Source organism: Macrotis lagotis, chromosome 4 (genome assembly GCF_037893015.1).
Source record: "Macrotis lagotis isolate mMagLag1 chromosome 4, bilby.v1.9.chrom.fasta, whole genome shotgun sequence".
In the NCBI taxonomy this organism is placed as follows: Eukaryota; Metazoa; Chordata; class Mammalia; order Peramelemorphia; family Peramelidae; genus Macrotis; species Macrotis lagotis.
This window is the reverse complement of record NC_133661.1, coordinates 73,894,120-73,916,850: the sequence shown is the minus strand read 5'-3', so window position 1 is coordinate 73,916,850 and position 22,731 is coordinate 73,894,120. Positions and strand designations below refer to the sequence as shown.

The following is a 22,731-nucleotide window of genomic DNA, read 5'->3' as shown; positions in this document are numbered from 1 at the left end:
AGGTTGGAAGAATTTCCTGGAGGTGAGAAAGAGCAGATTTTCTACTCTCCAAGGCTGTCATGAATTGATTAATAAGTTTCTCTGATTATGATCATTCTAGAAGATGACCATGATATCAGGGAAGTGATGCCATGACATGAGCATGAATTGGATTTGAGATAGGGGGCGCTGTACTAAGTCACTAGCCTCATTTTCTCCTCCGGAGTCATTTAGGTCCAGTGGCCAGGTCTGGATCAAGACAACTGGAGATTTTCCTGGATAAAGTAATCAGAGTTAAGTGACTTGCCCAAGGTCACACAGCTGATAAGTGTTAAATATCTGAGGTGAGATATGAACCCAGGTTCTCCTGATTCTCATGATGATGATGATGATGATGATGATGATGATGATGATAATTTTCTCTAACTGGGCTATCTCAGTAATGAGAATGCCCATGTGTCAAAAGTCCTTTAGTAGGCTTTAATGGTTAAAAAGAAAATTGTCTTTCTCCAGTGATCTTTGAGTCTTTCTCCTGAAATCCAACAAGAAAATGTTTCAGATCCGAATTCCCTTTTGTCAGCCAGACTTGAAGTCCAGTCAAACAAGGATCATGATGGCTATTGCTAATGGTCCTCAAAGCATTTGTATCCTTCCTGGACCCAAATCACCAGGAAGCTCCTCTCAAAAATCTAATTTTAAAGAGAAAAAAATAATCATGATCTGTAAAATTATAAAAAAGACACGGGTAAATAGAGTAAATATGAACTTGAACAACAAACCAGAAAATTAATAGTAGAAACCTTGGCATGCAATAATAACAACAACAATATATTTATATGTGCTACATTAAGATTCATAGAGAGGCATTGTGGAATAGTAGACAGTCCCAGGCTTGAAGTCAGGAAGACCTATGTTTGTAGCCCAACTCTAAAATGTATTTTAAAAAAAAAATTTTTATTTTATCTTTTTTTAGTTTCTTTTGCAAGGCAATGGGGTTAAGTGGCTTGCCCAAGGTCACACAGCTAGGTAATTATTAAGTGTCTGAGACTGGATTTGAACTCAGGTACTCCTGACTCCAAGGCCAGTGCTCTATCCACTGCACCACCTAGCCTCCCCTCTAAAATGTATTTGTTGTGAAACTGCAAATTATTGTAGTGCTATTGCCTCAAGGAGTTCCCTAATAACTTACCTAATAAACCATTGTATTGGTGAAGAAAGCTCCTATTGATGAAATAACAAATCTTTGGAATTTTTGTATTAATGTCTTCAAGCTTCTTCCTTGCCAATGTTCTTTTGTGGTAGGTAGAACAAATTCTAATTTTACAGATGAAGAAATTGAATCTTAGAGGCCAGTATAAATATAGATATTCCACTCCTTGAGGGTAGAAACTTGCTTATTTTGACTTTTGTATCCCTAATATCTACAAAATGCTTGGCACATAATAAAGACTTAATATTTATTTATTGAAATAATTTCCACAAAAGTTTAGATAAATTTTTGTGGGATAGATCCAGAAGATATTATTAAGGGAACTGAGTGCCACATTTCTAGGCTTTGAATCTGACAATTAAAAAAGGGAACCTAGACTTCTTACAAACTAGCCATGGGCACTGTGATTCTCCTATTCCTTGAGCCCAGAGTCTCACAGGACTCACCTAGGAGAAGAATTTGCATACATTGATCTGACTTCAGAACTCTTTCTTCTGTGCTGTACCTCTCCATGTAGAATTCATAACCAAAATTACAGGGATTGGATAAGGACTTAGCCTACTCCGCCACATCTTCACCTATCTGAGTGGCAGTAGCATTTGCAATGAATTAAGTGAAGGTAGGTGGAGATATGATGGAGTAGGCTAAAGCATACTAGGAAGAAGCATATAGATATGCATGTATTTATATATATATGCACACATACATATATGTCATATATGTGTATATATACATATGAGTATGTATTTGTATAGGTAATTAACTCCTGAGACAGGATTTGAGCCCAAGTCCCCTGATTTCAGTTCTCTTTTAAATGTATCAAGCTACCTCCTTGGGCTACCAGCAAGCCCATTTGCATTCTTACCTGCATGGACTTATCATACCAGCGGTTTGCTCCATTTTTGCCATGACCTCCTCCATGTAGGAGTTGAAGAGCCATGTTGGTGTCATTGAGTTCCATGCCTCCTGGCGCATCCAGACACACCAAGCAAATACAACGTTCAATCATGTCCAGGGAGTCACGGTTAGTTGAATCTGCAAGGAAGAATGGACATGCTTCAGCATGCCAGTGTCTGAAGCAGTGTGATAGAATCAGGTTTTCCTGATTTACCAAAATATTGGATTTGTAAATAGAGGATAACAACCCCTGACTCTTCTTCTGACTCTGGATGTTGCCATCATACCTCAATTGCCTTCCTCCCCTTGACATTTCTTTAGCTTCTGTGGTTTTCTTACCTGGGAGGATCCTTCTGCCCCTGTAGTCCTTTTCTCCCAGTACCTCCATTTAGGGGAAAGAGTCAGGCCAACCATCCTTCATTCCTCTTATGATTTTGCTTTTGACTCTAGATGTTGATGGTAAGCTATCCTTTCACCAATAAATACTTTGCTCTTTCCCCTTTCTTTTTATAGTTTAATAAAAAAATTTCCAAAAAATTAAAAACAAAACAAAACAAAATTTCTCCATTATGTGTAGAGATAATTTTCTATGTTCATTTTTGTAAAATTTTCTCCCTCCTTCCCTTCTCCCCTCCTCCCCAAGACAACAAACAACCTGATATTGGTTATGTATGCACACTAATGTTCCAATATATTTCCAAATTTTTTGAACTTCCTTTGATATGCTGTCTTATACCATTAGATTATAAACTCATTATTCGGATTAACCCAATGTTGAAGCACAGAAACAAAGGACCCATGTTGAAACATTCTATCATCCATCTATCTGTCTATCTATCTATCTATCTATCTATCTATCTATCTATCTATCTATCTATCTATCCATCCATCCATCCATCTATCCCTCTATCTATTAAGAAAGCTGACAGAGTCAGAGCTGCTTTAGTTTTCTCTCTTCCCTTTCCCCTCCCCTCCCTTCCCTTCCCCTCCTCTCCCCTCCTCTCCTCTCTTCTCCTTTCCTCTCCTTTCATCAGTTTCCAGGTCTATTGATTCAGCCTTCACAATATTTTTCCCATCTTCAATGCTCATGTGGTCACCATATTAGCTAGTTTAGTTCTTGTCTAGACTGTTGTATTAGTTACTTAACATTTTCTTTCCTTCAGGCTTTCTTTTCTCCAAACAATCCTAAATTAATCTTTCTAATGCAAAAATCTAGTTGTGTTGTTCTTTTACTTGAAAATCTTCAGTTCTTTTCCTTTGTCTATAGGAAAAAGTATAAATGATTTAGCCTGGCATTCAAGACTTCCACAGGATGATTCTAAACTACCTTTTCTCTACCAAATTTCACTCTACCCTTCCTAGATTCTCCATTCTATTGACAGCAGATGACTAACTGTTCCTAGATATTGCCCAACCCTCATTCTTCTGCCTACATTCATTTATTTGGGCTGCCCCCCATGACTTAACTGTACTTCTTCCACATTTCTTCCCACTGAAAGCTTCCACTTCCCATATCAATAGAGACTCTTCTTATCTTTCCAGTTAAAAGTGATCTCTCTTGCCTCAAATTTCTTATAATATTTTATTTGGATCTCTCGCTTACCCTTAGCAATCCAACCTTGTATTATACTTATTTCTGTAGATGGTTTATTCCTTCTATATAGGCTTTGAGCAATTATACCTACTGTGCCATATTTCATCTTTATCTCCTTGATTGGAGACTCCTAAAGAGCATTGATGAATTGACTGTTGAAAGCCTCGGTTTTCTAATTTGTAAAATGGGAATAATAATAGCACCGACTTCCCAGGATTATTGTTAAGATTAAATTAAATAATATTTCTAAAGTATTTTATAAATCTTAAAACATATAAATGATGGCAATTATTAATTGATTGTTTAAAAATTGATTGTTATTTATTATTTATTATTAATGTTATTTTTTCCTGTTATAAAATAAAGAGCACTGGACTTGGAATCAGAAGATCTGCCTCTTATTAACTCTATGACATTGAGTTTATAAGCCCATTTACATCTTTAAGTATTAGTTTGCTTATCTGTAAAATGGGGCCATTGGATGATATGATCTCTAAGGCACATTATAGCTTTAATATTCTTTGATAATTTTGATAAAAAAGAATAAGACTGAGCATTAAACTCTCAGGTACAGGTGATAGGTGCATTAGGGGTTCCTAGGAAGGATGGATCAATGAACTAGAACAGGCAGAAAATTTCACCAAAGAGAAGGCTGGAGTTGGATCTTTTTTCCTTTTTTTTTTTAGGTTTTTGCAAGGCAAATGGGGTTAAGTGGCTTGCCCAAGGCCACACAGCCAGGTAATTATTAAATGTCTGAGACCAGATTTGAACCCAGGTACTCCTGACTCCAGGGTAGGTGCTTTATCCACTGCACCACCTAGCCTCCCTGGAGTTGGATCTTAAAGGTTCCTAAAATTTAGGGTTGGAGGACCTCCAAGGCCATCCAGTCCAACCTTTCACCATCAAGCCTCTTAGAGGGGGAGCCACTACTTGGGCAGTATCATCCATATGGTTGGCTTTGGAGAGGAAACTTAATCCCAGTTGATCTGACTTCAGAGCTCTTTCTCCTGTGCTGTACCTCCCCATGTAGAATTCATAACCAAAATTATAGGGATTGGATAAGGACTTAGCCTACTCCGCCACATCTCCACCTATCTGAGTGGCAGTAGCATTTGCAACGAATTAAGTGGAGGTAGGTGGAGATGTGGCGGAGTAGGCTAAATCATCCTAGGAAGAGACAGCATGAGATATAGAAACTGAGGAAATGCAATGTGTTTTTGAAGGTGATAGACAAAGTCAAGGGTCTCTGCTAAGAATTAGTAGGGAATAAAACTGGAAATATAGACTGGTGCCAGATTGCAGAAGTCTTTAAATACAGGCTAAGGCACTTAGAATTTATTCTGAGCTAGAAATCCTGGCAAAAATATGAGAAAGTTTAACCTGGTGTGAGCTACGGAACAAACTGGTGGCAGGGAGACCAGTTAAGAGGCTTCTGCAGTGGTCCAGGGGTGCATCTATGCATCCTGGCTACATGAATACTTGAGCTTCAAAACCATGTCCAAAGGGTGGACAAAGGAAGACAGATACATGAATGATTATGATCAAGGAAGTGTGTGCAAATTTGAAGTGGGTTCAGGCAATATGCTGAAGAGAAAACTAAACCTTCCAGGCATTGGAGAGCTAAACTCACTTTTCTTGGTCAATGCAAACCCTCCAATCAAGAACACTCATTAATGCAGGGTCATTTCTACACAAGACAGATGTTGGGTTCTGGCCAACCCCTCACTCTTAGGAAGGACAAAAAAGCATATCAACTTAAGAAGGGTATCCTGTGGGTATTTTTGGGAATAAGGTAGAGGCTCCCTTTCTTTCTTCCTTCCCCTTGGGATGTGATTGACTTATGGGTGTCCCTAACGTTCCATCCCTAATAGGCAGAAAGCAGTGTTACACAAATTTTGGTAATGTGGATGAAGGCTTGACAGAGCCTCAATTTAATCAGAAGGAATAAAAATCAGAATTCTGAGCCTGAAATGGAAAAGCAAAATGGCCTTGCAAATGAACCCAAACATGCACAGGGAGCAGATCAGTCAAATGCTGACAAGTTTATCATGTAAAGAAGAAAATGAGCTGCACCCAAACTCACCCACCGTGACTTGGGCCAGAGGAAAAAAAAATATCCAGGCGTAATGAAAACAAGGGGCAGGCAAAGGGGAAAATGCAGCAAGAACCGTTTGTCTTGTTACACCCTCATCTGGCATATTGAATCCCATTTAATATGGTAAATCAATCTTCTCCCAAAGAACCACTGCTTAATAGGAAGAGGTGGGCGTTGAGTAATATCAGGCTTATCGGCTCTGCCATCAGAGCCCAGATTAAGTGACAAGGGGAAAAATGATCCTTTCAATACAAAGATTTCAGCCACCACAAGGGTTTCATGATCCCAGTTCATTTCCGAGCAGAGACTATTATTTAAGGACTCCACTTCAAATGGAAGGTAAAGGCTTTCCAGACTACAAAAGTGGAGAATTAGAAAGCAAGATGTTTTTCTCTGCTTCTGTATGGAAGTGAAGATAGAAAAACATAGGATAAGTAGGAATACAGCAATTCCCCTGCTATATTGTTAGCCTGCCTTTGGGGATGACATTCAATTCACAGGAAATCTTTTAAGTGTCGTTAAACCAGCATCTTGATCTTCCAAGTATCAGCATGTCAAAAGGTACAAGGAGTACATGGGTTTCTATAACCTGGAGTGGGGCAAAGGGTGATTTAGGGGTTGATGCAACCGTGATGGCCACAATGTGGGCTGGCAGTGCTTTCTGTTTTAAGGAAATTGTCCTTCTGGACAGAGATGCAAAGTCATGTGATTTAATATGATTATTCCAAGAGAAGAGAAGTCAGAAAGACTGAGGCCTCTCCAGAGTTAAGCAATGTAAATTAAATTTGGGAATAACTATAAGAGGAGGGCTTGATTGAGAAGGGGGTATTGGGATGACAATGGAAGCGAAAGGGCAATGGGAATGACCGTGTTTACTTAATTCAATTAGAAAAACATTTGTCAAAAATCTATCATGGATATCATCCTTTAAAATTTTTGTCCATTGTCATGAAGGTGACATCAGAGTCTCAAAAAGCCAGAATTTTGAAGTCTCACAAAGCAGAAAAGACTTTGATTTCAGGTCTGGCATCTGAGGAATAACCTAGTTGAGGCTGAAAAGACTCAGCCCCAGGTTTGCCCATAGAATGAAGCATTTTTTTAAATCAATCTTACTAAGGGTAATCTGCACTAGTGAAGGGAGCATTTACAATGATGAAATTACAAATCTTTGATATATTAATTATATGTAAGCACTATCCTATGTCCTTGGGACACAAAGCTAGACACAACATGCAACTTGCCTTCAAAGAGCTTATAATTTAATGAGGGTATTGAGAGGAAGACAGATACATGAATGACTATGATCAAGAAAGTGTGCGTGATTTGAAGTAGGTTCAGACAATATGCTGAAGAGAAAACTATTATTTACAATTTGAGGATGTTTGGGAAGTTTTTTGGAGGAGGTCTTGAAACAATAGGGGAGCTTGAACAGACAATGATGGTATATCAAAGATGGTTACAAGTTGAACCCCTTAATTTTACATATCATGAAATTTAACTAGAGTCACATGGGTTAAAAAGAACAGATCCTTCATTTTAATATAAGATCCTGACTATTCCCACTTCCACTATGCTGCCTCTCCCATGGAGGATAGTGTGAGTAAAAACCCAGAGATGGGAAAGGACTGGACAAGATTAAGGAGCAATGAGTGACTCAGTTTGGCTGGGATCTAAACTATGTGAAGAAAGGTACAGGAAATAAAGGAATCAGATCGTAAAAGACTTTGACTATAAGGAATTTTTACTTTATTTGGCAGACCATAGAAATCTCCGACAATTCTTGAGTAGAAAGGGACTTTTCTTTTTTTTTAAAGGCATTTTTTTGCAAGGCAAATAGGGTTAAGTGGCTTGCCCAAGGCCATATAGCTAGCTAATTATTAAGTGTCTGAGGCAGGATCTGAACTCAGGTACTCCTGACCCCAGGGCCAGTGCTCTTTCCACTGTGCCATCTAGCCGCCCTGAAAGGGGCTTTTCAAATATTATTTCTTTTTATTCTTATACCAACCCTGATAGATAAGCAATCTGAAGCAGACAGAGTCATGAAGGGTCACTCAGTTAGTGAATGTCTGGAGGCTGAATTTGAACTCAAATCTTCCTAACTCCAGACCCAGTGTTCTAATCAATATACTACTTAATGAATGATGAGGCAGATGAAAGCCTAAAATCAGTTGGTTTCAGGGGAAAAGAAGAGAAAATATTGAACCAGAGGGAACAGATGTGTCTGAACAGAGAAAAGGAACAGTCAAAGAAGGCTCTCAAGTTTTTAGCCTTCTAGATGGTAGAGAGGAAGATCATACCATCCAAAGAAATAGAGAAGTCTCGGGATTCAAGTTCAGTTTTGAACAGGAATTTAATATGGGTTTCTATTGAAACTTCTTGGTAGATTTATCCAGAAAGTAAAAGGAAACATAGGACTCTAGTGATCAAGGTGAGAGATTTAGAATGACAGTACACATGTGAATATTATTATAGCAGACATAATAATAAAAGTCAAAGATATGAATGAAATTTCCAAGGGAGGAAATGGAGAGAGAGAGAGAGAGAGAGAGAGAGAGAGAGAGAGAGAGAGAGAGAGAGAGAGAGAGAGAGAGAAGAGGGCCAAGAACAGATTCTTAGGAACACTCACAGAAAGGCATCGAGGAGGTAGCAAAGGAGGCAAAAGAACAGTCAAACAGAGAGCCTGGCATTGTAGTGCCATGGAAACCAACTGAAATCAAGAACGACATGGTCACTAGCATCATTCAGGGAAGAAGTCAAGGACCAGAACCAGAAAAAAAGGCCATTGAATTTAGTCATAAGGATGTCCTTAGGAACACTGGAGAGAAATGTTTCAATGGAGTGATGGGGAAGGAAGCCAGATTGCATAAGGTTCAGAACTAAGTGGTGAGGAAGTAAAGTCAGTGAATATAGACTATTTTTTTTTTTTTTTAGAAATGGCAGATCGAATGGATTGAAAAGATTTGGAGGTTAAGGGAAAGTTTGTTTGTTGTTGTTATAGCTTAGGGCCATAAACATGGTTGTGGACCAAGGGGAAGGAACAGTAGTAGAGAAGGGGAAATTAGAGATGCAAAAGGGGATAACTGATGGAGCAAGTTCACAGAGGAAAAAGGAGAGGTTAGTATTGAAGATCTAGAAGATGGACTATAAAACAGCTTCTATGTAAACTAAGGATGCTAACTTTAGAAAGCAAGAAATCCTGAGAAGTTCATGATCTTGCTTCACTTATCATCTTAGCTTGGTTTCATCTATCCTTATCTAGTTCAGGAAGTCAGACCTTCCAAATGAGGGTTTTATTCCTTATAAAACGTCAAGACCGAATAAATGCAGATTTACCGAGATTTGGTTAGGATGCTCATTTTCTAGTACACATACAATCATAATTCCATTCCCTCATCAGGAAGAGTAGACATTCAGACCCTGGTTTCCTAATGACATGAAGAATTGTACATTCAATCACAATAGCCAGAGGATTGTATACTGGACTGATTCCATAAAATATTCCATTTATTCCATCCAAGGATTTTACAGTAAAGGCAGTTGTCATCCATGTCTCTGAATTAAATTCACAAAGCTAATAATGGCTTCATCTTGATTAGTTTCCATTCCAGGATGTTGCAGTCTACTAAAGGTATGTATGCCTCACTTTCAGCTCTCTTTCTTTGCTTTTTAACGGACCTTTTCCAGCAATGGCTCGGTTATAATTGGCTCCTGTTGATGTAAATATTTACGGGACATCATGTAACCCAGAGAACATCTGCTTCAAAAATATGTGTTTTATAGGGATCACCATGGCAGGTTTCCAGGAAATACTGGTGTATTCTGTAAGGGTTTTCTGTTTCTTTCATCCTTCTCCTGCAAATTGACACTGCTATCTTCCAGACTCAGGGAACAATTGCTTTATTAAATATCCAAACCAGGATAAATGTTATCAACTCATCCTGGGTCCAGAAGCAGCCTGGCATTCATGGTTAGATGTCAATGGAGCCTGCATGAGATTTACCAACTACTCTATGGTGCTTCCTTTCTCCTTTTCCTAAACTTCAGTACTCACCATTAAAAGCAGAAATGGTGAGTCTCCAACTCTAAACTGATCTGTATGATAAGAACTAAGGACTTCACTTATGGCCAGAGAAGCCTAGCAGGGAAATAAAGCTCTGTCTACCCCCCACATTTTCAGCTATGTCAATTTTATATCAATTCCCTGTATGGAGTGAGATATTCTTTCTTTTTTCCTTCCAAAAAAGTCTAACTACCTATAATTTTATATCTCCTGGTTCACATGAAATTTTGGGCTATAGATTAAAAGAAATAATGGTGATTTGAGACAGTCTAATTAGAGCTAATCTTATAAAAAGGTGACAATTTAGATGGTATGGTGGTATCATCATTAACTTTCCCAGAACTGCTAAATTTGAGAATCCTTCCTTTAAACTCTCTGTTTCCCTCTTGTTCCCTCCCCCCCTCCTCCTCCTTTTTCTTCTTCTTCTTCTTCTTGTTCTTGTTCTTCTTTTCTCTCTCTCTCTCTCTCTCTCCCTTTCCCCTTCCCTCCTTTCCTTTTTTTATTTTTAGGTTTTTTTTGCAAGGCAAAAGGGGTTAAGTGGCTTGCCAAGGCCACAGCTAGGTAATTATTAAGTGTATGAGACTGGATTTGAACCCAGGTACTGTTGACTCCAGGGCCGGTGCTTTATCTACTACGCCACCTAGCCACCCTGTCTTTTTGTTTTGTTTCATTTTGTTTTGTTTTTTAGACCTCCTTTCCTTTTGTTTACTTTCTTATTTATTTTTTCCTTTCCTTCTTTTCTACCTTTCTTCCTTCCCTTCTTCCATTTTTTCCTCTTTCTTCCTAGATGAGATTTTCCTATCTCACCTGATTGGCACAGAAGCTTTGATTTGCTCATTTGTGACCTGGAAAAATTCATTCCTTCTTAAGCATTTTGGTGGCTCCTCTGGTCCTGGAGACTTACCATATTGATATTTGACTCAAAATAGGCAAGTAATTGATTTTATCTCTTCAGTATCTCAGAAATCTCCAACCCAAAAAATTTATTAGCCTCAATCTTCCTAGTAACAGAGATTATAGGCATGTACCACCACCCTTGGCCTCTTTTGGATTTAGTTTTTTTTTTTTAACTCTTCAAGACTCTCCTATGAATACATTACAGCAGGTATGGAGTCAATATGGCAAACTGAAGGATCACAACTACAAATTTCCCCCAAAATCTCTCCTACCAAAAAAACCCCCAAACAGGAAATACCAAATTGATTTCTGGAGAGCCAACAAAAGTCAGGGTGATCCAGTGTTCCAGCACAGGACAGCTTAGACAGATCCATGAACACTGTGGTGAGGGCTAGCCAAGAGCACAGCACACTGGTTGAGGTGGAAGTGGCACTGATTGTGGGCCTTCTAGGTATATTGCAAAAGGATAGTAAAGTGGGGTGGCTAGGTGGAGCAGTGGATAAAACACCAGCCTTGGAGTCAGGAGTACCTAGGTTCAAATCTCGTCTCAGACACTTAATAATTACCTAGCTGTGTGGCCTTGGCCACTTAACCCCATTTGCCTTGCAAAAGCCTAAAAAAAATGATAGTGAAGCAACTAAACAACTGGTTAGAAAAAGATTTCAGGGAACTCCAATGTGAGCACTGGGCATAGTATCCAGAGCCATTTGGCAGCTCTCCATAACCTATTACCCAGGTCCAGATCATAATTCCAGGGCAGAGCAGAACAATCACAGTCACCAGGGAGAAGAGCTCAACCCAGGTAAGGAAGGACCAACCACACTGGAAGAATTGAAAACATGCAAGCCCCTAGACTGAGTTACAGAAGCTTAGATGGGCTATCCTCCCAGACCAGAGTATAACTCTAGTATCCAGTCCAAAAATCAAGAAATAAACTGGTAAATAAGCAAACAACAACAAGAAAAGAATTTGATCATAAAAAGCTTTTCTTATGATAGGGAAACTCAAAGCATAAACTCAGGAGAAGCTGAGCATCTGTGAGCAAAACCTCAGAAAAAATGCAGATTGAACACAAGTCCAACAAGAATTTCTGAAGAAAGGGAAAAAAGGAGCAGAGAACATGTTTTTAATAAAATAAGAATGGTAGAGGGGGGGAAAAAGGGAAAGAAACAAGAGCAATGAAAGGAAATTACTAGAAGAGAATTAACAGGTTATTAAAAGAAAAATAACTCCTTAAAAATTAGATTGATCAGGGGAAGCTAGGTGGCGAAGTAGATAGAGCACTGGCCCTGGAGTCAGAAGTACCTGAGTTCAAATCTAGCCTCAGACACTTAATAATTACCTAGCTGTGTAGCCTCGGGCAAGCTACTAAACCCCATTGCCTTACAAAAATTAAAAAAAAATTAGATTGAGCATGTTGAAGCTAATGACTCAATGAGACATCAACAGCAACAAAAAAATGAAAAACAGAAAAAAGTAAAATATCTCATCAGGAGAATAATTGATCCGGAAAATATATTGAATAGAGATAATTTAAGAATTATTCAGTCACCAGAAAGGTAAAATCAGAAAAATAACCTATACATTATACCTCAAAAAATTATAAAGGGAAATTGCTCAGATATCATAGAAGCAGAAGGTAAAGTAGAAATTGAAAGAGTCCAATGAATACCTTTTGAAAGGGATCCCAATATGAAAACTCCCAGGTATATTATGCCAAATTTGAGCTTTCAGATCAAGAATCAAACATTATAAGCAGCCAGAAAGAAATAATTTAAATTTGTGGAACCAAAGTCAGGATCACACAAGATTTAGCAGCTATTACTATAAAGATTCAGAAGGCTTGGAATATGATATTCCAGAAGGAAAAGGAGCTAGTATCTCAACCAAGAAAAACATCTTCAGCAAAACTGAGTATAATCCTATGGGCAAAATGAACATTTAATGAAATAGAAGGTTTTCAAGTATTGCTGATGAAAAAGACCTGAGTTAGATAAAAAATTTGACCTTCCAATACAAGATTCAAGAGAAATATAAAAAGATGAGATGTGAATCATGAAGGACTCAATAAAGTTAAACTGCTTACATTCCTAAATGGGAAGATGATAACATATATCTTGGAAGAACATTATCATTATTAGGGCTCAGAAAGTATCTTTTTTGACTAAAATTGTTGTACCACTGCAACCAGAATCAGAACCAAAATCTCAAACCTAAAACTATAACCAAATGCATAAATTTAGGAACCAATAAGGCTTTATTGAGTTTGACAGCAAGGGGACTCCACATGCATGGGCAAAGACTCTCCAAAGGAACAGAAAGGACAAAGCTTACATAGTTTTCAATTTAGGCAAAAGATGAATTGGTGTGGGGTACTTTAGAATTGAACAAGGCTATTGCTGGAGGGGCTTATAGGATAGGAAAAGGGAGTTGGAATCTTTTGACTGGACAGATATATTTGCTGGATTAGTAACTGGAAAGGTTCTTCAAGTTAGCTATCTCTTGTGACCCACTCCAATAGATGGGACTTCTTTTGTTGTTTCAGCTGTAAGAAACATCAGACAGGGTAGGGGCTGCATTACAAACACTGCCAGAGGCAAGACAGAGAAACTATAGACAAATGGAGTTCCTTTAGCTTTCTTGGCTACCCATACTACTTAGACAAAGAGCAGGTTTATTTTTTGGGATGATCTTTAAAAAATGGAAGGGTGAGAAAAAAGAACACATGGGGAAAAGGGAAAAAGGAAAAGAAAGAATGGAGAAAATTATCTCGTAAAGGAAGTGTTCAAAGGATAGTTTTTATAATGGAGGAATGGGGCAACATTTGAATGTCACTCTTATCTGAACTGGTTTCAAGAGAGAAGAATGCACACATACATACATGCACACACACACACACACACACACACACATATAAAAACAAGTTGGGCATAGAAATTCATCACACCCAAAAGGGAAGTAGGAGGGGGAAGGGACTAAGAGAAAAGGGGATGGTAGTAAGAGGGAGATTAGTTAAGGGAAGTAGTATAGTGGACAGAGCATTAGACTTGGAGTAAAGTACCCATCCTAGGTACTTGTGTGACTAAACAAAGCACCTTCCTTTTCTCAACTTCAGTTTCCTCATCTATAAGATGAGGTCAATAATGACACTTCACAGAATAGTTGTGAAAATATGTTAAAAATCATGTAAAATCACTTTATAAACCATAAAGTACTATATAATTACTAACTTATTCTTATTTTAAGCTGTTATCAACCATTAATACCTTAATATCAATTTTACTTCTAATTGCAGACAGGGAGGAGAAAGGATGCCAAATTTCATCTACTTAATTTTATTCTAACAGGATGGACACTGCAGATGGACAATGAATCTGGTCCAGAATTGAATAGAAGGAAAGAGTGGACTGGACTGCATTAGGGAAATTGTGTAGTGCTTTTAATGACTGCAAGCTTCTCTCTGGAACAAAAACTCATCTTTTCAAACACCAATATGGTTCTGTTGATGTTAAATGGTTACAAATCATAAAAATACCACAATCTCTGAAGAATCAAAGTTGTGGTTCACCCAAAGGGCAATAGAGAGAAGCATAGTGGGTAAACCTAGACTGCAGAATATTACCAGTGATGCAAAGAAGTCACATAAAGATATCATCAAAGAGATTTATGACCTGAGAAAAATTACAGAGTAGTGAGGTCTAGAGAGCTCTAGATGTGGAGTTAAGAAGATCTGAGCTTGAATCTTGCCTGTGATACTAACTGTGTGATTTTGGCAAGTCTGTCTTATCTTTGACTGTCTTAATTTTTTCAACTGTCAAATGTAAATAATATTAGCACTCATCTCTAAGAGTTGTTTTGAGAATAATATTTGTGAAAGAATTTTACAAATCTTAAAGTCCTACACAAATTTTTATCATTATCATTATTATTGTTATTTTACTGTTATAAGAGATAAACATGTATTGCATAAGTACCTTCAACATATTAAGAGGTCTAGAGGAAACCCTCCAAACATATTAATAAAGGATTTACAAGAGGATTTGCAGGTGCACAGGATGAGAAGGCATAGAAGTGTTCTGAATTATACCATGGATGGGGAGAGTACTCACAAAGAAGAGATCTACAGATTGGTTGAAATATGCATTGAAGTGCAACTATTTTGCTAAGACCTTGACTGAATATCAAGTTGATTTAGCTCCATCCTGATCAAAACCTTCACTTCAATAATGAAAATAGAAATGGAGATATCTGGAATAAATTAAGGGGCAAGGGAATCTTCCTAGAGTCTGGGGATGCATCCATATTGGTTTTCCTGAAATTATAAATCCTCAATGGGAAAGTGAGTTACAGGATTCAGCAAAGAAAGTGAAAATAGAATTGGTCATGATGGCAAAAGCATTTGTTGTGTTGGATTTTGCACCCTATAGGATGAGGTTTAGCTCTATGATAGTGGCACAGGAGCTTTCCCCTTCCTCCTGAAGACAGAACAAGATTTCTGAATCACCAGAGATTTAAGGGAGACCACCAGGAAGATGAAAGAATGATAGGACAGAGGTTAACCTCATCCTTCATGATTTTTTTCAAAAATATCAATTGAGATGACAAAAAGAAGCAAATTTCTAGAAATTATAAAAAGAATTTATATTCATAAAAAAGGCAATGCTCAAATTGAAGAAATCCCGTGCAATAAATAAACAATAAGGAGCAAGAGAAGCCAGGGAAAGGGGAAGAAGAACATTTAAAGAAAACAATACTATACAGAATCAGGAGTAGCATCAGAAAGAATTCATGAAATTTCCCCCAAATACTGTCAAATATATAATAGATACAGTTAAAGAATAAGAGGAAGGAATGGCAGGGAGTAATGAGAGGAATTAAAAGGAAAGATGTGTGCAACTAATAAAACTCTAGAGGAAATTTTGATGTTCAGCAAAATGGAAAATAGAAAATATTTGAGGGGCTATTAGGTGGTGCAGTGGATAGAGCATGGGCCCTGGAGTCAGGAGGATCTGAGTTCAAATTTGGCTCAGACACACCATAATCATGTAGTTGTGTTACCTTGGGTAAGTCACTTAACCTTATTGCCTTGTAAAAACAAAAACAAAATAAAACAAAACAAAAAAATTTGAAAATATCAAGGCACACAAAAGTAGGACTGAATACAAGAGAAGAAGGAATGCAATACTAAAACAATAGAAGATAGAATGGCAGATAGCAGATAGCACAATTAAGATGGTAAAAAAGCCCAAAAACATAACAGAATTAGGAAAAAGACTTCAAAGCAATGGAAATAGAGAGGAGCAGATATGAGATAATGGCATGACAGATTAGCAGTCCTCTAGAATCTGGGCCAGTTTCCCCTCCAATGTCTTCTCCAAATACTCCCTCACACATGGTATGCTTCAGTGAGACTAGTCTACTAACTCTATGATAAACATGGCATGCATTTTCTTACATTGGTGCCTTTGTTTACAGCATCATTGCATCTTTCTCCCCCACATCCCTTCTTCTCTCTGTGTACTTATTTTGGTTCTTTGCTCAGTTCAAATCTCACATTGTCCATGAGGCTTTCCCAGCTGGTCCAAACATACAGTGTTTTTTCCCCTACCCTCAACTGAGGTCAAGTCAACAAATGAATGTTAGGCATTTACTATGTACCAAGAACTATTTTGGAACAAATTCTAATGCAATTTTAGACTATATTAATAATAGTGTCTAGAACAAGGGAAAAACTTCTATTATTCTTTGTCTTTTTTCCAGATATGGACTATTATGTTAAATTTTGGGTACCATATCTTAGAAGGGATATTGACAATCTGGAATCCAAAAGACTATGAATAGGAAGATGAGGAACTTAAAATTGCCTTATGAGGATTGATGGAAGGAACTGGGAGTATTTGACCTGGCATTGAATTTACACTTTGAGGTCTTTTTCAAAGAAATTGCTGTCCATCCACATCAATCCCATTCTATATTTTATATTTTAAAACTTATGTATAAAACTTTATATTATTTTTCCAAACTAAATATCACAGTATTAGGCCCAGTCTGAGATATTTTTATTCTGATTATGACATCTAACTCCGAGTTACCTTTTAGCTTCATGTTGTCCACAGCTTTGATGTCTTCATCTATGTCTTGAATGAAAATCTTGAACAGAAATGAATCTAGGATAGACTCCTGGGGAAATCAACTGGAGATCTCTTTTCTGTTTCTCATCAATCAATTATTCAATACTTATTGTTCATCTAGTTACTAATCTATTTGGTTATTATCATAAAGTTGCCTTGTCTTTATCTTGTTCATAAAGATGTCATGAAAGATTTTGTTAAATAGCTTCCTGAAATCAAGGCATATTATTTTATTTTACTTTATCTTACTTTCCTCTACTTAGTAAATCCCTTTTTAAAAATTATCTGACCCTCATCTGAGTTTAGCAAGGGAAGAATGTATTATCTATACCAGTGTAATATAGTTGAGGAGAATCTAACAAGTAGCAGTTGTAATAAGGTAATACCTGAAGCACATCGTCTAGGGTTAATCTTAACCTTTTCTGTGTCATAGACCTCTTTGGTCATATGGTGAAGTCTACAAACCCCTTCTTAGAATAATGCATTTAAATGTACAAATAAAATATATAAGATTACAAAGGAAGTCAGTTATATCATGTCATCAAAAATAATGATTTAACCTCCTCACAAATAAAATATATAAGATTACAAAGGAAGTCAGTTATATCATGTCATCAAAAATAATGATTTAACCTCCTCTTCCCCCAAGTTTTAGGATCCCAGCTTTAAAACCCCTGGTATAGTAGAAAAAATCTTTGACTTTGAATGCAGAACACTTGGTTTAGAATCCTAAATATGTCCTTAATTGTAAGATAGTAAGCAGGTTATTTAATTTTCCTGATCCCTGATTTCTATATCTGTAAAATAGGTCTAAGAATTGTTGTCACCCACAGAATTGTCAGCTCTGAATGTTCTCTATGCAGACTCATATTATCACATGAGACGTTGGTAGACTATTGGAGAGAGATGAAGGCATCAAGTAAGGTGATTTGGCAAGGAGTAACAAGTTTTTGTTGTTCTTTACCTGCCTTACAGAAAGTACTTTTTAATGTCCTTGGCACCTACCAGAGTATCCTAGACATAATAGGTTCTCAATTGATGTTTCTTCTTCATGATCCAACATGGAATACAACAGCTTACTAAGAATTAGAATGAATATCATACAGAAGGCAATGTGTTTGGGCAGGCTGCAACATTTGACCAATGAACACTTTCAAAGAAGAACAGAAATATAAAGTATCATTGGACTGGTTGTGAGGAATAATGGTTGGATGAACAAAGCACTCCATAGGCACTTCTGTGATGTCGGAAATTAGGCAAGGCTCCAGTAAGTTGAGTAAACCTTCTAATGAAATACTTATGAAGAGAATCTGGTTAAGAGTTTAAAGAGGATAGGAAGGCTTGCATGAGTGACAATCTGTCCTGTTGGAGTAGATTTCTAAATCAATGAGATTATGGCTCTATTTGAGTATTTACTCAAATTTTCTCAAATTCTGCTTTAGAAATGAAGAACTGTATGACAAGAAGTTTAAAAAAATGGAAATTCTTTTTGTTGTTATTTGAAATAATAAAGTGGCTCTACCAGATGATATAGAGGAAATGTGATATAGAGGAAAGAGGAAAGGTTTGGAAATCTGTGGATTTGAGTTTTAGTTCTGGTACCACCATCACGTGTGAGTGTAGTCAAATCTTTTAACTTCTCTGAATTCCAGGATCTTTATTTCTAACATAATCATGAACTGGTTATATGATCTCAAAGTACCTGTCAGCTCTAAGATTTTATGTTACTTCTATTTCAGCAATGGTATCATACTTGAATTCACACACTTAAACACACACACACACACACACACACACACACACACACACCAATTGGAATATAACTTTCACTGGAAGAAATCTTCAACTGCCTTTCTCCTCAAATGTCTTTATGTTATATAACATTCAATATTTTATTTTCCTCCACTACTTAAATAGGTTAACAAGGATTTCAGGAAGAAAACTATTGAGAGTACCCTATTTATGTTTGAGAAAGAACTGTTATGTCAGAGCTTCTGGTACAGTCTAACTTTTTCAAGGCAGAGAAGGTTTCATCTTGATTTTTTTGTATGCTTAGAGTCTTGGGGTTTTTTTCCCATGTGAAGCTATTAATGCTATTTATTGGATTGGGTTCCTTGAGATAATAAAAATAGAAACCCAACCAATATTTTCTGGCAAACTATTTTCTGGCAAAGTCTGCATATAAGACATAATCAAAAGTCCCATGTGTAGGCAATAGATATATACCTATTTCTCACAATGAATGGTACTCTTTGAATCAGTTTCTCCTTCATATTTCACTGCTGTCTTTAAATGTTAAGAACTTATTTTGATCAAATGGGCTCATTGGGGAGGCAATATTGCCTACTGGAAAGAACACTGACTTGGAATCAGGTGTGCTAGCTCTGCCACTGACTGTGAAACCTTAGATAAGTCCATAGTAGGTGTCTAATAAATACTACAATATGAATTGAATGACCTGTAGCTAAGGAAAGGATATGATAGAAGAGAGTCCCCCGATTGACTCCTATGGTGTAATTCAATTTAGCAAGTGTTTTTTGCTTCCTTTGGATTTACCCACCATATTGATATGTCATCACCTCAGAGAAGCATCTAAACTGGTTTGGACCACAAAACACATTAAAATAAATGATAAATTGAAATGAATGATTTCATGGAATTAAAAATACAAGAGAGTCAGTGGGTGGATCAGGCAGTATAGTCTAGTACATATCTTCCTATAACTAAACACAGTGATTTGCAGTTCTAGATTTTGTAGCTTCAAAGTGTCTATGATCATTTCTAGGGAAATTTTAAATAATTTTTTTTGCAAAGCAGTGGGGTTAAATGACTTGCTTAAGGTCACACAGTTAGATAATTATTAAATGTCTGAGGTTGGATTTGAACTCAGGTCCTCCTGACTCCAGGGCCAATACTCTATCCACTGTGACACTTGGCTGCCCCTGAAATTTTAAATAATTTTACTGAAATTCATATATGTTCATAGATCCATGCTATATAGTCCTTTTTTCTGGAATATTTTACAGTTTGGGTCACAAAATTTGTCATTTAACTTTAAGGCATTAAAGCTTTGCAAAGATTGAGAAATCACTGACTTAGAAGGTTGCTATATCAGACCAATACATTAGAGTTGGGGAAAAATACAATTGCAGAGAACATTTATTTATCTTCTGAGAAAAGTATTTTTTTTTAATCACATGGCATAGTATATAGAAAACTAGCCTTAGACTTAGGGAGACCTGGGTTCAAATTTCATGTTAGTCACTTAACCTGTGTTTTCTCGGTTATAGAATAGGGATGATAATAGCATCTTCCTCCTAGGGTGTTTAGAGAACCAAAATGAGATAAATTTGTAAATTGCTTAGCACATTCCTAGAAATCATAATTGATGTTTAATAAATTCTTGTTTCCTGCAAACCAATAGCAATAAGTGAAGAAAAGGGAGAAGGGAATAGGCTTTTGAGTTGGAATATAAACTGCTAGCTTGTTTATTCATGAAGCCATGATATATCTGTGAAGGGTGGAGACAGAGGCAGGGGAGATGATCAATCATAGGGAGTTAAAGAAGTACCCGAGTTTTAAAAGAAGTTGAGCCTGTGGCTTGGATCCTGATCCCTGACCATTGCAAAGAGCTGTCAGGAAGATGAGAGAGTACTGGTAATGAATTTCTTATTGATTTTCTTCTTACAGTCAATACATATACTCAGGCTATAATCATCTGAAGGTTAATTATATGAGGGAATTCCAAGTTTTGCATTCCTTTTTATTTTTTCCATACCAGAAGGAATGTGTCAATTTAGAAATGTTGGAACAAATGAAATGGATTCTCTTGGGAACAGTCTTTCTCATTATTTTATCTTTTCCAGGAGAGGTGATATGACAATTTGTTGAAGATGTTGTAGATGAATACATATTTTCATAGGGGGTTGATTATTAATTATGTGGCCCCTGAGGCTGAAGGATAATAATATAATTGATTTGGAGACAGAAGGACTTGAGAGATTTTTATAGTTTTAGGAAAACACTCACTTGACAAATGTGGAAATTGAGACCCAGAAAGATTAAATGTCTTACTCAAGTTTATACATGCAGTAAAGGTCAGCTATTGCTGACTTCAAAGCCTTTGATCTCTTCACTTTCTTCACTGCTTCCTCATCCCTTTCAAATCTGTGATTCTAGAAAATGAAATTTAATGAATTTCATTTAGTGCAGATAAATAACTTAAGCCTGATACCAAATCTTGACCATTCAGGAGAGAGAAATGGTATAGGTTTGAGCACTCAATATATTAGAAGCAAAATTTAAGGTAATACCACCTTATTTTGATGATCCTCTCTTTCTCATGGAGAAGGAAGATAACACCCCCTTGAGACAGTTAATTAACTTTCAAGATCTTAGTAATTCATTAAATTCACTGAGGGCAGGGACTGTGTGTCATATTTCTTTGTATTCCCAAGACAGAACTGGGACTCAATTCATACATATTTACTAATTGATAATACCAGAGAAATAAGATTGAATCAATTGAAAACAATGATACTGACCTGTAAATAAAGAAATAAGATTGAATATTACTTCCCAGGCTTTTCATCCAGTTTTCCACAATTCTTCACTTTAGCTGGACAAGCTTAAACATTGCTGTCTCTCTTTGTTCTTACTATTCTCAACTTTCACCATGATTCTGTTCTTCTCTAAATCCTAAATTACTTAAGGATCAATTCCTCATGTTTTCCAACAAAACTTTCCTAATTTGGCTGAAGCAATATTTTCTATTTCTGAATATCTATAACACTTGAAGTCTTATTTGCTATTTAATCAAATATTGTACTATCAGTTAACATGTCCTGTATAGAGTACCGATTTAAGCTTGTATACTCCTTTCAGAAAGGAACTATAACTTATACTTGTGACCTATACAATGACTAGCACTTAGGCTAGTACTTGTTATTTAAGACTCTGAAGCTGAGAGAGACCTTATGACACAACTTAGTTCAACATTTTACAGATAAGGAAATAGAGAACCAGGGAATCATTAAGGGATTTGCTGGATATCACATGACTAGTCAGCGACTAGTCAATCAATCAATATTTAATAAAATCTCTTATGTTCAGACACTCTGTTAAATGCTAGGGATACAAAGAGATACAAAAAGCCCCCTAGATGCTTACAGTCTAATGGATTGTAATAGATGGTCAAATTGGAGTAAGAATCCAGGTGTCCTGGGTCTTTCCATCTTTCCACTCCACCATCCTGCTTACCTTAGACACTTGTCATTTGGGGGGCAGCTAGGGAGTGCAATGGATAGAGCACCCGCCCTAGAGTCAGGAGGACCTGAGTTCAAATGTGGCCTCAGACACTTAATTCTTACTTAGCTGTGTGACTTTGGGCAAGTCACTTAAGCCCATTGCCTTGTTAAACAAACAAAGACACTTGACATTTGTCAAACTGTTTTGAATATAGCATATGATGGAGATAGTACTTTTATAGTTTTGTTGCCCTGTCTTCATAGGAATCAGTCTTCTTTTATCCAGGAATCAAAAACCAGAGATCACTACAAATCATTCCCATTCAACTAGACAGGGATTTGAATAAGAAAGGTAGTTTCTAGAAGGGTTCAAGTTTATTGAAAAGAACAACAACTTTCTCTTCTTTTTAAGTCTCAAGGATTTAATCGACAAAGAACAATGGCTAATGTTCAAGAAAAACCTTAGGTACTATCCATCTGAAGTACTAGGATCAGAGCACAGCCTGAAGGAGCTGGAAAATTGCTCTCTCATTAAAGAAAAAATTGAAGAGACTGAGATGTCTAAAAATTGGCCTTGGGCACTTGTAGGATTTCAGTTTGAAGGTTTGGTTTTTTTTTTTAA

At 36.9% G+C, this 22,731-nt stretch overlaps 1 protein-coding gene across 1 annotated transcript in view; it reads right to left on the bottom strand.

Moving 5' to 3' along the window:
- The window catches only part of CHAT (choline O-acetyltransferase), a 93,248-nt gene that overhangs the window by 35,866 nt on the left and 34,651 nt on the right, over positions 1-22,731 (bottom strand). Inside the window, exon 7 of the mRNA XM_074231873.1 lies at positions 2,055-2,224. Within this exon, the coding sequence (XP_074087974.1) occupies positions 2,055-2,224 (170 nt within the window). The remainder of the gene's footprint in view (positions 1-2,054; positions 2,225-22,731) is intronic.